This window comes from Salvelinus alpinus, chromosome 3, assembly GCF_045679555.1.
Source record: "Salvelinus alpinus chromosome 3, SLU_Salpinus.1, whole genome shotgun sequence".
NCBI classification, from domain to species: domain Eukaryota; kingdom Metazoa; phylum Chordata; class Actinopteri; order Salmoniformes; family Salmonidae; genus Salvelinus; species Salvelinus alpinus.
Window position 1 is genome coordinate 85,280,592 of NC_092088.1, and position 15,912 is coordinate 85,296,503.

General features: G+C 41.2%; 1 protein-coding gene across 18 annotated transcripts in view; it reads right to left on the reverse strand.

Moving 5' to 3' along the window:
- LOC139571467 (neurexin-1a-like) overlaps positions 1 to 15,912 on the reverse strand; it is an 865,000-nt gene that overhangs the window by 794,437 nt on the left and 54,651 nt on the right. For 7 of the 18 annotated variants that reach the window (XM_071394364.1, XM_071394369.1, XM_071394365.1 and 4 more), the window contains exons 3-5: positions 9,443 to 9,460; positions 6,735 to 6,764; positions 5,072 to 5,122 (exon numbers count right to left, since the gene is read on the reverse strand). The exons of 5 other annotated variants lie outside the window; for them this stretch is intronic. In XM_071394364.1, the coding sequence (XP_071250465.1) occupies positions 5,072 to 5,122; positions 6,735 to 6,764; positions 9,443 to 9,460 (99 nt within the window). The remainder of the gene's footprint in view (positions 1 to 5,071; positions 5,123 to 6,734; positions 6,765 to 9,442; positions 9,461 to 15,912) is intronic. 6 more of the 18 variants (XM_071394380.1, XM_071394371.1, XM_071394370.1 and 3 more) reach the window with 1 other exon arrangement.

Below are 15,912 nucleotides of genomic sequence, written 5' to 3' on the forward strand. Positions count from 1 at the left end.
ATGGGACAGAGGACACACTCCATGGTGAAGGCCCGAAATTAGACTCAGTGTGTTGTGTCAGTTTTCTGCTATGTCAACACTTCTCTCCATCTCTCCCCATGGCTCGCCTTCTGCCACCTCCAGGCTAGTACTGTCTGCATTCCAGATGGCATCCTATTCCCTTTATAGTGCACTACTTTTGACCAGAGCCCTGGTCAAAACTAGTGCACTATTTACGGAGTAAGGTGCTATTTAAGATGGTGACATATGCAGTTGGGACACAATATGCTGCTAAAGGACAGTGGCCAGAGAGCGCATACATTACATTTCAGTGACGACGCAAGGCACAGCTAGTGTTCAGCTAGCCATGCGTATAGTCTACAGTACATCACATCATGATGAGCTAGCCATGCGTATAGTCTACAGTACATCACATCATGATGAGCTAGCCATGCGTATAGTCTCCAGTACATCACATCATGATGAGCTAGCCATGCGTATAGTCTACAGTACATCACATCATGATGAGCTAGCCATGCGTATAGTCTACAGTACATCACATCATGATGAGCTAGCCATGCGTATAGTCTACAGTACATCACATCATGATGAGCTAGCCATGCGTATAGTCTACAGTACGTCACACCTTGATGAGCTAGCCATGCGTATAGTCTACAGTACGTCACATCATGATGAGCTAGCCATGCGTATAGTCTACAGTACGTCACACCTTGATGAGCTAGCCATGCGTATAGTCTACAGTACATCACATCATGATGAGCTAGCCATGCGTATAGTCTACAGTACATCACATCATGATGAGCTAGCCATGCGTATAGTCTACAGTACGTCACACCTTGATGAGCTAGCCATGTGTATAGTCTACAGTACGTCACATCATGATGAGCTAGCCATGCGTATAGTCTACAGTACGTCACACCTTGATGAGCTAGCCATGCGTATAGTCTACAGTACATCACATCATGATGAGCTAGCCATGCATATAGTCTACAGTACATCACATCATGATGAGCTAGCCATGCGTATAGTCTACAGTACATCACATCATGATGAGCTAGCCATGCGTATAGTCTACAGTACGTCACACCTTGATGAGCTAGCCATGTGTATAGTCTACAGTACATCACATCATGATGAGCTAGCCATGCGTATAGTCTACAGTACGTCACACCTTGATGAGCTAGCCATGTGTATAGTCTACAGTACATCACATTATGATGAGCTAGCCATGCGTATAGTCTACAGTACATCACATCATGATGAGCTAGCCATGCGTATAGTCTACAGTACATCACATCATGATGAGCTAGCCATGCGTATAGTCTACAGTACATCACATCATGATGAGCTAGCCATGCGTATAGTCTACAGTACATCACACCTTGATGAGCTAGTCATGCGTATAGTCTACAGTACATCACATCATGATGAGCTAGCCATGCGTATAGTCTACAGTACATCACATCATGATGAGCTAGCCATGCGTATAGTCTACAGTACATCACATCATGATGAGCTAGCCATGCGTATAGTCTACAGTACGTCACACCTTGATGAGCTAGCCATGTGTATAGTCTACAGTACGTCACACCTTGATGAGCTAGCCATGCGTATAGTCTACAGTACGTCACACCTTGATGAGCTAGCCATGTGTATAGTCTACAGTACGTCACACCTTGATGAGCTAGCCATGTGTATAGTCTACAGTACATCACACCTTGATGAGCTAGCCATGTGTATAGTCTACAGTACATCACACCTTGATGAGCTAGCCATGTGTATAGTCTACAGTACATCACACCTTGATGAGCTAGCCATGTGTATAGTCTACAGTACATCACACCTTGATGAGCTAGCCATGTGTATAGTCTACAGTACATCACACCTTGATGAGCTAGCCATGTGTATAGTCTACAGTACGTCACGTCCTGATGAGCTAGCCATGTGTATAGTCTACAGTACGTCACATCATGATGAGCTAGCCATGCGTATAGTCTACAGTACGTCACACCTTGATGAGCTAGCCATGCGTATAGTCTACAGTACATCACATCATGATGAGCTAGCCATGCATATAGTCTACAGTACATCACATCATGATGAGCTAGCCATGCGTATAGTCTACAGTACATCACATCATGATGAGCTAGCCATGCGTATAGTCTACAGTACGTCACACCTTGATGAGCTAGCCATGTGTATAGTCTACAGTACATCACATCATGATGAGCTAGCCATGCGTATAGTCTACAGTACGTCACACCTTGATGAGCTAGCCATGTGTATAGTCTACAGTACATCACATTATGATGAGCTAGCCATGCGTATAGTCTACAGTACATCACATCATGATGAGCTAGCCATGCGTATAGTCTACAGTACATCACATCATGATGAGCTAGCCATGCGTATAGTCTACAGTACATCACATCATGATGAGCTAGCCATGCGTATAGTCTACAGTACATCACACCTTGATGAGCTAGCCATGCGTATAGTCTACAGTACATCACATCATGATGAGCTAGCCATGCGTATAGTCTACAGTACATCACATCATGATGAGCTAGCCATGCGTATAGTCTACAGTACATCACATCATGATGAGCTAGCCATGCGTATAGTCTACAGTACGTCACACCTTGATGAGCTAGCCATGTGTATAGTCTACAGTACGTCACACCTTGATGAGCTAGCCATGCGTATAGTCTACAGTACGTCACACCTTGATGAGCTAGCCATGTGTATAGTCTACAGTACGTCACACCTTGATGAGCTAGCCATGTGTATAGTCTACAATACATCACACCTTGATGAGCTAGCCATGTGTATAGTCTACAGTACATCACACCTTGATGAGCTAGCCATGTGTATAGTCTACAGTACATCACACCTTGATGAGCTAGCCATGTGTATAGTCTACAGTACATCACACCTTGATGAGCTAGCCATGTGTATAGTCTACAGTACATCACACCTTGATGAGCTAGCCATGTGTATAGTCTACAGTACGTCACGTCCTGATGAGCTAGCCATGTGTATAGTCTACAGTACATCACATCCTACAGTTCTGAAGCCATAGACTTACAGTACACCTCTGGACTCGTTGGTTTTGACTTGACATATCCTTAAATTGTTATTTTTCTGCTTAAAATGTGGCAAGATGCCAAGGTGTCGGTCTTACAAACATGTCATGGTAGGTGTACCATTATCACAAAAACCCAACAAAAAAAACTTCAACCTTCATCTGAGTGGCACAGCGGTCTAAGGCACTGCATCTCCATGCTAGAGGCGTCACTACAGTCACCCTGGTTTGAATTCAGGCTGTATCACAACCGGCCGTGATTGGGAGTCCCATACGGCAGAGCACAATTAGCCTTGCGTCATCTGTGTTTGGCCAGTGTAGGCCGTCATTGTAAATAAGAATCTGTTAACTGACTTGCCTAGATGAATAAAGTTTAAAAAATAGATATAATTATAATAGCTTGGTTCATGTAAGCAGCATTGTGCTATTACAACCAGACTTGAGCATTGGAAATCTCATCCCATTCCTAGTGCAGATACTCAGACTCTCTAAGTACCCTTTCATTCATTTTACAGGCAAGAGGGATTGCCTGCTAACAGCTTAGCTTCCTCCACTGTCCGACTGCCCCATACTGGGCTCAAACCAGTGATCCTCTGCTTCTCAACGCACGTGACCGCCCTCCTTGATAACATTCCAACGGCTTGAGCCACTCAACATTTACCGATTGGATAGCTCCATCCGTGACATTTCAAGATAGCTGTGGAGCGATCATAATGTTCGTTCTTAACTCCGTTACACTTGCAGACCAAATAAAATGTTGAAAATAATGTGTATAAGCAATGTCAGAAAAAGCTAATTTGACCTCTTCAATATCCAGAGAAAAGATCAAAACAAGATGGGCGCTAAAAAATGTAATCATCCAATCTCTATGAACGGCCACACAACCTGAACCTGAACCACCATTACCAAATAAATAGCACTTACCTTAGTGAAGGGTAGTTGATCTTTGCACTGTTGCCCTGAGTGATTAAAGGAAAGTCCAAAATGTCTACTCTATGTGTGTTTTAGATCCAAATCATGTTCAAACGTGTGTAATGTACCTAGATATAAAATCACAGTGAAAAATATTGATGTACTGCAGGCAATGGAAAGATAGATCCAAATCACCGATATCTGAAATGGTTCCTCATACATTTGATGAATTTATGGATATGGTGTCTACTTACCTGTACAAACTAATTTGATTTAACTTTCAATATTCATTGTATCATGCTCATTTATCTTCATAAACACACCTCTTACCTGGCTTACTTAGACAGTAATGCTACAGTGTTCAGCCAGGTCACCCGTGATGCAAGTCAGTATTTGACGTCCATCCATGTCTGAGGACGTTGGGAGATGACGTGTAAACCGGCCACTAAGGGCAACAGTGAGCTCTTTTACCTTCAAGTAGGTTTAGTAAGCATCTGCCTCTAGTGCGTAAGGTTGCATGTTCAAATCCAGCAATAAAGAGTTGTTTTTTATATTTTTGTTTTAAGCCTATCCCAAGGTTAATGCCTGAACTTAACCTTAACCTTAAAAATGTGAAGATAATGTCTGAACTTTACCTTAAACACTTGATTTGATAAACGGCGAATTCTGCCATGAGACTGTGAGAGCTTGTTGACAATTTCACAGGTGATTACAGGTGATAACATGAAAATAATTTATTTAGAATAGGAATGGAATTTCACAGTCCCACAATTCCTATAGTGTCAAAGGTTATGCCTTCAAACTCATTTATGCCTAAAATAGACATATCCCTACAGATACGGATAACTTACTGAATGATCATTCATATTTTCACCCACATATACATTTTCACCCACAAAATCTACAAGCTGCTGAGATATGAACATTGTCTTTCATTGACGTCTGTCAATCCAGCTCACGCGGCAGGACATGTCACATAACATAACTCCTATGGATGAAACAAACAAACCAAACGGTGACTGATCCAATGATCCAACGGTTAAGGAATCAAATGAACAAAGCAAAGCTGTTTACCTGGAATGCTCAGTAGGGACCTTCGAAGCCAACCTTCTCTTTCCCTCAGCCCTGGGTAGGAGAGGCAAACGGGAAGAGATCAGAGGTCCACTTACCCTCTGAGGAGAGCGGCACAGCAGCCCAGCCAGCCAGGATAAGATGCTGCCCAGCCCATGGGGTGCCCAGCCCATTGCCCGCTGCCCACAACACTCTGGTTGGTCAGACACTGGGGCCAGATATAGCCTTTAACTCATCACACCCCATTACCCATCAATATGTTCAATGTTGAAAAAGATTAAGCATTACCGGTGGTCTGGGCTGCACTGGCATTAGGTACAAGCAGAGTGGAGTGGACATCACATATCCCCCCTTTGTGAATGTCTTTATGGTTTTAATGCATCAAGCAGAAATTAAACAATCCACTCCTCATCGAACAGTGTGAGCTGACAGCAAAGTAAAAGCAGAAACCTACCTTGAGTACCGTGACACACATACATTTTAAATAGTAGCAACATAAAGCAATGTAATAATGCTCATGACTTTACATGCTTAATGAAATCAGCATATAACGCCACAGACAGTGAACTTGAGACTGTCATGTGACTACCATATAAGGCCACAGACAGCGGATTTGAGACAGTCGTGACTACATGGAGTTTGAGGAAGTAAAGTGTGGAGAGTACCTTTACTACCTAGGATAGTTGATGGAATGTTCCATGGTAGAACGCAGTTTCCAGACAAGAGGAGGAAGAGAGGAAGGAAAGACAGCCATAAGTGTCATGGTCATACTGACAGACAGGGAAGAAGGACCGAAGAACACAGAGTGGGTGCATCCCAAATTGAACCCTTTTCCCTATATAGGGTTCTGGTCAAAATAAGTGTACTATATAGGGAATAAGGTGCCGTTGGGGACACACAGAGAGGCACAATGGGATGAATATCATATCCAAGATGAGGTACGAGAATGAAGAAAGGATGGCATGATGGAATGCTGGTGTGAGTGTCAGTATGGGGGGGGGGGGTGGGGAGGTACAAGTGAGCAATATTTCATTTCCGGCTCAGACTGAGTACTGCATGCTGGGAGATGAGCATCAACCAGACTGCTGTGGAGAAGATGAGTCAGGGGAAGTTTCCTAAATGGCACTCTGGGCCTTAGTTAACAGTAGTGCACTACATAGGGAATAGGGTGCCATTTGGGATGCAGAGAAAGACTGCCTTGGAAATGGAGCGAGGTTTTCAATCATCTAACTCACTGTGGCTCACTGTCTGACTGCTAAAGCATTCCAGCAACAAGGGTAATATAGAGGGGGTCTGATGTCCTATAGTAGCTACAGCACAATCATGCATTATCTTCAGCATGTTTTATTTTGGTTTTTATCATCACCTTGAAATGAATCACAGTATGATGGCATGATGAAACAGCCAGCCAATGAGAATGAAGATGAGTTTGAAACATACTGGCAAGAAAAGTATGTGCTGATTTGAGATGATGATTGGAGAGAGGGGAGGGATCAAGACCAAACGGTTGGATGAACAAACCAAACCAAGTCATTCACTGTTGCAAAGCAGATCTGAAAAGCAGTTTTAAAAGCCCAGAGTACCCCAGCCAGCAGCAAGAGAAGCAGCAAAATAAGTATTTGTATGGAGCACAAGGGGGGAGGGACCAAAGGAACAGAGCCCATACCTTGGTCGCCCATCATCAAGTGTGCCAGACCTTAAAGGAAAACAAGAGCAAAGTCAGCAGAGAAACAGGGGATCACGGAAAAGGCTAGGGCTGCCTCCCAAATAGCACCATATTCTCTTTATAGACCACTACTGAATGACCAGAGTCCTATGAGCCCTTGTCAAAGTAGTGCACTATATTGGGAATAGGGTGTCATTTGGGACATAACCTACTGTAGGTCAAACTGACAGACAGGCATCTGTGTCTGGTAGATGCCTGTGGTATTTTGGGAGCTGTTGGGGAGTCAGGGTAGGGGCGAAGGGGGATGGAGAGTGAGGATAGGGTACAGTCAGACAAGGTTGGGTTAGGGTGATGAGCATGTTTCCAACCAAGAGAGAGGTTGCAACGCGTCATCAGTCAGACTTACTAGAGTTAAATTAACAGTAATAATTGTGGGTTAGTTGAGGTTCCGTTTGTCCAAGATGAGCATCCTCTCAGAATGCTCAACCAGGTCCACCTGCTGTACCTACCTACCCCTAAAGCTTGACTTTAACAAGGTTTTGCGATGTGAATCTCTGACAATGGATCCACATTTTTCTAAGTTCACTTTCAAAGATCCAAACAGAGTATTTGCATAATAATATTATCAGTAATATAAAGCTATTTGATTGGGCAGGGTCTGGTCATTTTCCCCTCCTTAATGCAAAGATGAAAGACACTAGTTCAGAGTTTGTTCTTTAAAGTTGTATCCAGTTGTTCACTATGACACTACTATCTCCTTGTAAATGGGAACAGACTATTGCCTACTTCCCGCAGCTTGCCGAAACCATACAATGTTTGTCCTATCCCTTCCAAACCATTAACTTATGTCATGTAGTGTATCAACATTAACCTGCAGAAAACATATTTGATCAAACCAGTGGGAGATCCAAGGCATAGTTCGACAGTGTAGTGGTAGCCTAAATACTTATCCACATCTTAACATACATTGCCTTCAGAAAGTGTTCAGACCCCTTGACTTTTTTCCACATTTTGTTACAATACAGCCTAATTCTGAAATTGATTAAATCATTTTTTCCCCTCATTAATCTACACACAACGCTAATTTATAATAAAAAGACTGAAATTGACATATGTATTCATAAGTATTCATTTACATAAGTATTCAGACCCTTTACTCAGTACTTTGTTGAAGCACCTTTGGCAGCGGTTACAGCCTTGAGTCTTCCTGGGTATGATGCTACAAGCTTTGCACACCTGTATTTGGAGTTTCTTCCATTTTTCTCTGTAGATCTTCTCAAGCTCTGTCAGGTTGGATGGGGAGCGTCGCTGCCACAGCTATTTTCAGGTCTCTCCAGAGATGTTAGATCGGGTTCAAGTTCAGGGTCTGGCTTGGCCACTCAAGGGCATTCAGAAACTTGTCCCAAAGCCACTCCTGCTTTGTCTTGGCTGTGTGCTTTGGGTCGTTGCTCTGTTGGAAGGTGAACCTTCGCCCCAGTCTGAGGTCCTGAGAGCTCTGAAGCAGGTCTTTATTAAGGATCACTCTGTACTTTGCTCTGTTCATCTTTGCCTCCTAGTCCCTGCCACTGAAAAACATCCCCACATCCCTCTACCATAACTCTAGAGCTCTGTCAAAGTGACCATCGGGTTCTTGGTCACCTCCCTGACCAAGGCTCTTCTCTCCCAATTGATCAGTTTGGCCGGGCGGCCAGCTCTCGGAAGAATCATAGAGATTCCAAACTTCTTCCATTTAAGAATGATGGTGGGCACTATGTTCTTAGAGACCTTCAATGCTGCAGAATTTTGTTTGTACTTTTCCCCATATCTGTTCGTCGACACAATCCTGTCTCGGAGCTCTACAGACAATTCCTTCAACCTCATGGCTTGGTTTTTTGCTGTGACATGCACTGTCAACTGTGGGACCTTATATAGACAGGTGTGTGCCTTTCCAAATTTTGTCCAATCAATTGGATTTACCACAGGTGGACTCCAATCAAGTAGAATCATCTCTAGGATGATCAATGGAAACAGGATGAACCTGAGCTCAATTTTGAATCTCATATCAATGGGTCTGACTACTTATTTAAACAAGTTATTTCAGTTTCCAAAGTTTTATATATTTGGTAAAATTTCTAAAAACCTGTTTTCACTTTCTCATTATGGAGTATTGTGTGTAGATTGCTCAGGATTTGTTTTTATTTAATCCATTTTAGAATAAGTCTGAAGTCTTGGGGAAAAGTCAAGGTGTCTGAATACTTTCCGAAAGGCACTGTACTTAGCTCAACTTTTGCCAAAACTTTCACTGATATTCATTAACATTAACATCTATGGGAGATTTCAAGAATAGTAACTACTACATCAACATATGTGAATGTTCCACATTTTGTCATCAGGCTCATGATAAAGAGTGTAGTTAAGAACAGCTAACTTTTCCAAAGCATCATTTCATTATCCCAAACCAGGCGTTTCCCCTGAACCAATGACCGATCACATTTTGCAACAACATCTACCCAGAACCGCAAATGAGAAAAACATATGGAGCCGACTTACCATTTCAGTAGCACATTTTAACACCATTTCAGTAGCACATTTTAAAACCACTTCCCCATGACATACAGTATGTTAGGAGTGATTTAAGCCATGAGAACCACAGCATGGTTTCAGTGAATAAATCACAGAGGAAAGATGATAAAAACCATGACAAAGAAAAGAGAAAATTGAATACCCACCTTCAACACGGTTGTCTTCTGCAAGCAGACGGACGATTGGGCGGAAGGAGAAAGAGGAAAAGGAAGACATTCGTTAAGCAGCATGCAGACTGGTACAGGGCCGTTGCATGTCGTAATCATGCAAGGCAACACACATCACATGCAAAGTGTCCTACTTTGTACTTCATCGACAACCCCTGCAGAGGGGAGGTCTCGGTGATTCAGAAGCCCTACTAACTGGCGGGGTTTCAATGCTGCAGAGGACTTTTGTTTGTTCAATATCTGTTCAACTATATGATTTACTACTCTTTGTAATCTACTTATAGGCTATAAAAGTGTGTCTGTCTTCATTTCTGGATCCTGTTTTGTGATATATGACATCAAAAGTCTTTGATCATATGCCTACCTGGGATACAAGACACAGCTATATTTGTAAAAACTATTAGCTTGTTTAAACCTTGAGTGGATTACTATGCCCCCTCTGGATGGCTTTATGTTTGCTTTGTTGTTAGCTTGTCTGCTAGCTTGCTGTTAGCTTGTCTGCTTGCTTGTTGTTAGTGTGTCTGCTAGCTTGTTGTTAGCTTGTCTGCTAGCTGTTGTTAGCTAGTCTGCTACAGTAGCTTGTTGTAAGTTTGTCTGCTAGCATGTTGTTAGCGTGTCTGTTGTTAGTTTGTTAGCACGGTGCCAAATGTGCATGTACTCTTTCAATCCCATTTACTAGCCTGTCTACTATAACAAATTATTGGTTACAGGATTAAATTCAAGTGGGAGGAAACAACATGAGTTAGCAAATGTATTGGCGTAAGCTACAAAAGGATAAGAAATAAGGTGTGACGGGGTTTTGAATAGGAGACATGCAGTATTCAGTGACAGTGAAATGGGGAGATATGGTGCGGTGTTCGTCAGCAGAGAATGCTATATATATATTTTGGAATATCAGTCTTTATTTATTTTAAAGGCATAAACTGAAAATTGGCAAATGCAATAATACATTTTTGCCAGATGTGCAGTAACTGTTTATGGTGGGGACTGCTGAAAGAGAGGGAGTGTGTGTCTGGACTTTCATAAAGTGGCAGAGAGAGGGTTGAGTGGCATCAGGTCTGGACTTTAACATAATTTAAGTGACCTCATGTTCTAATAACTCATAAATAATCAGTAGTGAGCAGAGATTAGGTTCTTGAAAGGAGAATCACCTCGCAGTGAAATTGAGATTTGTGACATCGTGATAAGGAATAAGGAACATACCCATTCATGTGTGGTCTAAAAACAGTACCAAGACCGAAAAAGTTGTCACGTCTTGCCAAAATGATGGCAAAATAGGTGCCCAAACTGTCATGGCCTTGCCTCTAGTGAGGAACATTATATTTCAGAAAATATGTGTTACAATAAAGCATTACATTTGGATAAAGTATGTGTTAGAATAAAACATGCAATAAATATTGAACAGAGAGGATGTAGAATCACATGAGCCACCTAAAACAGAACAACATGTCAGTCAACATTTCTCATCAACATGGCATGTAAGTGTTAGAAGTTTAAATGAGTAAATAAGGGAAACTACTGCCTGTAAGAGATAACTACTGCCTGTTAGAGATAACGAATGCCCGTTAGAGATAACTAATGCCTTTTAGAGACAACTACGGCCTGTTAGAGATAACTAATGCCTGTTAGAGACAACTAATGCCTGTTAGAGATAACTAATGCCTGTTAGAGACAACTAATGCCTTTTAGAGATAACTAATGCCTTTTAGAGACAACTACGGCCTGTTAGAGACAACTACAGCCTGTTGGAGACAACTAATGCCTGTTAGAGATAACTAATGCCTGTTAGAGATAACTAATGCCTGTTAGAGACAACTAATGCCTGTTAGAGATAACTAATGCCTGTTAGAGACAACTACGGCCTGTTAGAGACAACTACAGCCTGTTAGAGACAACTAATGCCTGTTAGAGATAACTAATGCCTGTTAGAGACAACTACGGCCTGTTAGAGACAACTACGGCCTGTTAGAGACAACTACGGCCTGTTAGAGATAACTAATGCCTGTTAGAGATAACTACGGCCTGTTAGAGACAACTACGGCCTGTTAGAGATAACTAATGCCTGTTAGAGACAACTACGGCCTGTTAGAGATAACTAATGCCTGTTAGAGACAACTAATGCCTGTTAGAGACAACTAATGCCTGTTAGAGATAACTAATGCCTGTTAGAGACAACTAATGTCTGTTAGAGACAACTAATGCCTGTTAGAGACAACTACGGCCTGTTAGAGACAACTACGGCCTGTTAGAGATAACTAATGCCTGTTAGAGATAACTAATGCCTGTTAGAGACAACTAATGCCTGTTAGAGACAACTACGGCCTGTTAGAGACAACTACGGCCTGTTAGAGATAACTAATGCCTGTTAGAGACAACTAATGCCTGTTAGAGACAACTAATGCCTGTTAGAGACAACTACGGCCTGTTAGAGATAACTAATGCCTGTTAGAGACAACTAATGCCTGTTAGAGATAACTAATGCCTGTTAGAGACAACTAATGCCTGTTAGAGACAACTACGGCCTGTTAGAGATAACTAATGCCTGTTAGAGACAACTACGGCCTGTTAGAGACAACTAATGCCTGTTAGAGACAACTAATGCCTGTTAGAGACAACTAATGCCTGTTAGAGACAACTAATGCCTGTTAGAGACAACTACGGCCTGTTAGAGATAACTAATGCCTGTTAGAGATAACTAATGCCTGTTAGAGACAACTAATGCCTGTTAGAGATAACTAATGCCTGTTAGAGACAACTAATGCCTGTTAGAGACAACTAATGCCTGTTAGAGATAACTAATGCCTGTTAGAGACAACTAATGCCTGTTAGAGACAACTAATGCCTGTTAGAGACAACTAATGCCTGTTAGAGACAACTAATGTCTGTTAGAGACAACTAATGCCTGTTAGAGACAACTACGGCCTGTTAGAGATAACTAATGCCTGTTAGAGATAACTAATGCCTGTTAGAGACAACTAATGCCTGTTAGAGACAACTAATGCCTGTTAGAGACAACTACGGCCTGTTAGAGACAACTACGGCCTGTTAGAGATAACTAATGCCTGTTAGAGACAACTAATGCCTGTTAGAGATAACTAACGCCTGTTAGAGACAACTAATGCCTGTTAGAGATAACTAATGCCTGTTAGAGATAACTAATGCCTGTTAGAGATAACTAATGCCTTTTAGAGATAACTAATGCCTGTTAGAGATAATTAATGCCTGTTAGAGATAACTAATTCCTTTTAGAGACAACTACGGTCTGTTAGAGATAACTAATGCCTGTTAGAGATAACTAATGCCTGTTAGAGATAACTAATGCCTGTTAGAGATAACTAATGCCTGTTAGAGATAACTAATGCCTGTTAGAGACAACTAATGCCTGTTAGAGACAACTAATGCCTGTTAGAGACAACTAATGCCTGTTAGAGACAACTAATGCCTGTTAGAGATAACTAATGCCTGTTAGAGACAACTAATGCCTGTTAGAGACAACTACGGCCTGTTAGAGACAACTACGGCCTGTTAGAGACAACTACGGCCTGTTAGAGATAACTAATGCCTGTTAGAGATAACTAATGCCTGTTAGAGATAACTAATGCCTGTTAGATATAACTAATGCCTGTTAGAGACAACTAATGCCTGTTAGAGACAACTACGGCCTGTTAGAGATAACTAATGCCTGTTAGAGATAACTAATGCCTGTTAGATATAACTAATGCCTGTTAGAGACAACTAATGCCTGTTAGAGACAACTACGGCCTGTTAGAGATAACTTCTCACGAGTCACCAACCCTGATCCGGTAGCACCCCCCCCCCCCCCCCCCCCCCCACTGAGTAGCATAGCTAGCATAGCGTCACAAGTAACTTGTAGCATCTAAATATCATTAAATCACAAGTCCAAGACACCAGATGAAAGATACAGGTCTTGTGAATAAAGCCACCATTTCAGATTTTTTAAATGTTTTACAGGGAAGACACAATATGTAAATCTATTAGCTAACCACGTTAGCAAAGGACACGATTTTTTTACTCCCAACAGCTTTTTCCTGCGTCAGTAGCTATCACTAATTCGACTAAATAAAAATATATATAGCCACTAACCAAGAAACAACTTCATAAGATGACAGTCTGATAACATATTTATGGTATAGCATAGTTTTTTTTTTGAAAAATGTGCATTTTTCAGGTATAAATCACAGTTCTACATTGCAGCTGCAATCTGAAATAGTGCTGACCCAGCCAGAACAATTACAGAGACCAACGTCATATAACGAATTACTCATCTTAAAACATTTCAGAAAAATACACAGCGTACAGATATTGAAAGCCCAACATCTGGTGAATCCAAACAATATTTCAGATTTATTAAATGTTTTATAACGAAAACAAAATGTAGCGCTAAATTAGCATAGCTATACCAGGCAGATTCGGCTAGGCGCCCACGGCCAGTTCACATGCACAACAGATATGATATAACATCGTAAATTGGGTCTTACTATGGCTGATCTTTCATCAGAATGTTGATCAAAGTGTCCTTTGTCAAGATGAGTCGTTGGTTCCGTTCAGAATTGTTCCTTTCCCACTCCATTTAGCACAGGTACTGGTCGAGTGGCACGGATCTCTCAAACGTAAATAAAATCAGACAACGGAACACCACAAAACTCCCGAAAAAATTCAAATAATCTGATTAAACTATATTGAAAAAACATACATTACGATGATCTGGTCACATGTATCAAACAAACTTCGAGACGGAGATAGTTTTCATCCATAATGGCCGCACAACAGAAGACAATCGCAGCTACAAGTCGCACGATTTAGACAACCGGAAGTTGTCGGTCACGCCAAAGAATTAGCTCTCATTTCACGTCAGTCCCAGATAAACAAGATATTTTTCCTCTGACGTCCTCTTGACACCCAGAGGAAGGCCAATGAGGTGTGTTTCGGGTCATAGGGGGCACGACCATATATAGGCAGAGCGTTGAAGCTGGCATACACATCTTGCTTTTTTCTTCTTGGTCATGGAAAGTGCTGTCAAATGACTTCTGTATCACTCAGAGACAAAATTGAAACGGTTTTAGAAACTAGAGATTGTTTTCTTTCCAATGGTATTATTTATATGCATATAGTAAGAGCAATAATTGAATAAGAGGCAGTTTAATCTGTAGAGCAAATTATGCTAATGGGAAAATAGCACCCCCTGTATTCTCAAGAAGATAACTAATGCCTGTTAGAGAGAACTGATGTATAAAAAATAAATTCAGAAGGTTGACTTTGTAGAAATATCGATACATACAACTTTTACAAAAGGTGAATACTATTGGTTTTAACACCGGTGGTGGCCATTTACAATACATTTAAGTCCATTTACATTACATTTAAGTCCATTTACTTTACATTTAAGGCCTTTTACATTACATCTGTAATATGTTTTAATTTTGGATAGGGTGCAGCATTTTCACTTTTGGATGATAGGTGCCCATAGTGAACTGCCTCCTACTCTGTCCCATATAATAATATATGCATATTATTATTACTAGTGGATAGAAAACACTCTGAAGTTTCTAAAACTGTTTGAATTATGTCTGTGAGTATAACAGAACTCATATGGAGGCAAAATTCCAAACAGGAAGTAAGAATTCTGAGAAAGGTCGATGTGAAAGTCATCGCCTATTCAATTCCCTGTAATATATGGATCTGTTTGCACTTCCTACGCCTTCCACTAGATGTCAACAGTCTGTAGAACGCAGAATGAAGCCTCTAGTGTGATGTGGGCCCGGATGGGAGCTATTTGAGTCAGTGGTCTGGCAGAATGCTAGTTCCTGGTCACGTGCGCTAGTCATGAAATGGCAATGCTCCGGTTGGAACGTTATTGGATATATATGATAACAACATCCTGAAGATTGATTCTCTACTAAGTTTGACCAGTTTATTCGACTTGTAATATAACTTTTTGAAGTTTTCGTCCGACGTTTGCCTGCATCTGCGCCAGCGTTTGGACACGTGTACTACACATGCTAGCTAAAGTTGCTAATTGGACATAAGTAATGGACATTATCGAACAAAAAAAAAAATTTATTGTGGAAATAGGATTCCTGGCATTGCATTCTGATGAAGATAATCAAAGGTAAGGGAATATTTATGATATAATTTCGTATTTCTGTTGACTCCAACATGGCGGAGAAATTTTGTTAAATCTGAGTGCCGTCTCAGATTATTGCATGGTGTGCTTTTTACTAAAGTTTTTTTTTTTAAATCTGACACAGCGGTTGCATTAAGAACAAGTGTATCTTTAATTATATGTAAAACATGTTTCTTTCATCAAAGTTTATGATGAGTATTTCTGTTATTTGACGTGGCTCTCTGTAATTACTCCGGATATTTTGGAGGCATTTCTGAACATGGTGCCAATGTAAACCGAGATTTGTGGATATAAATATGCACAT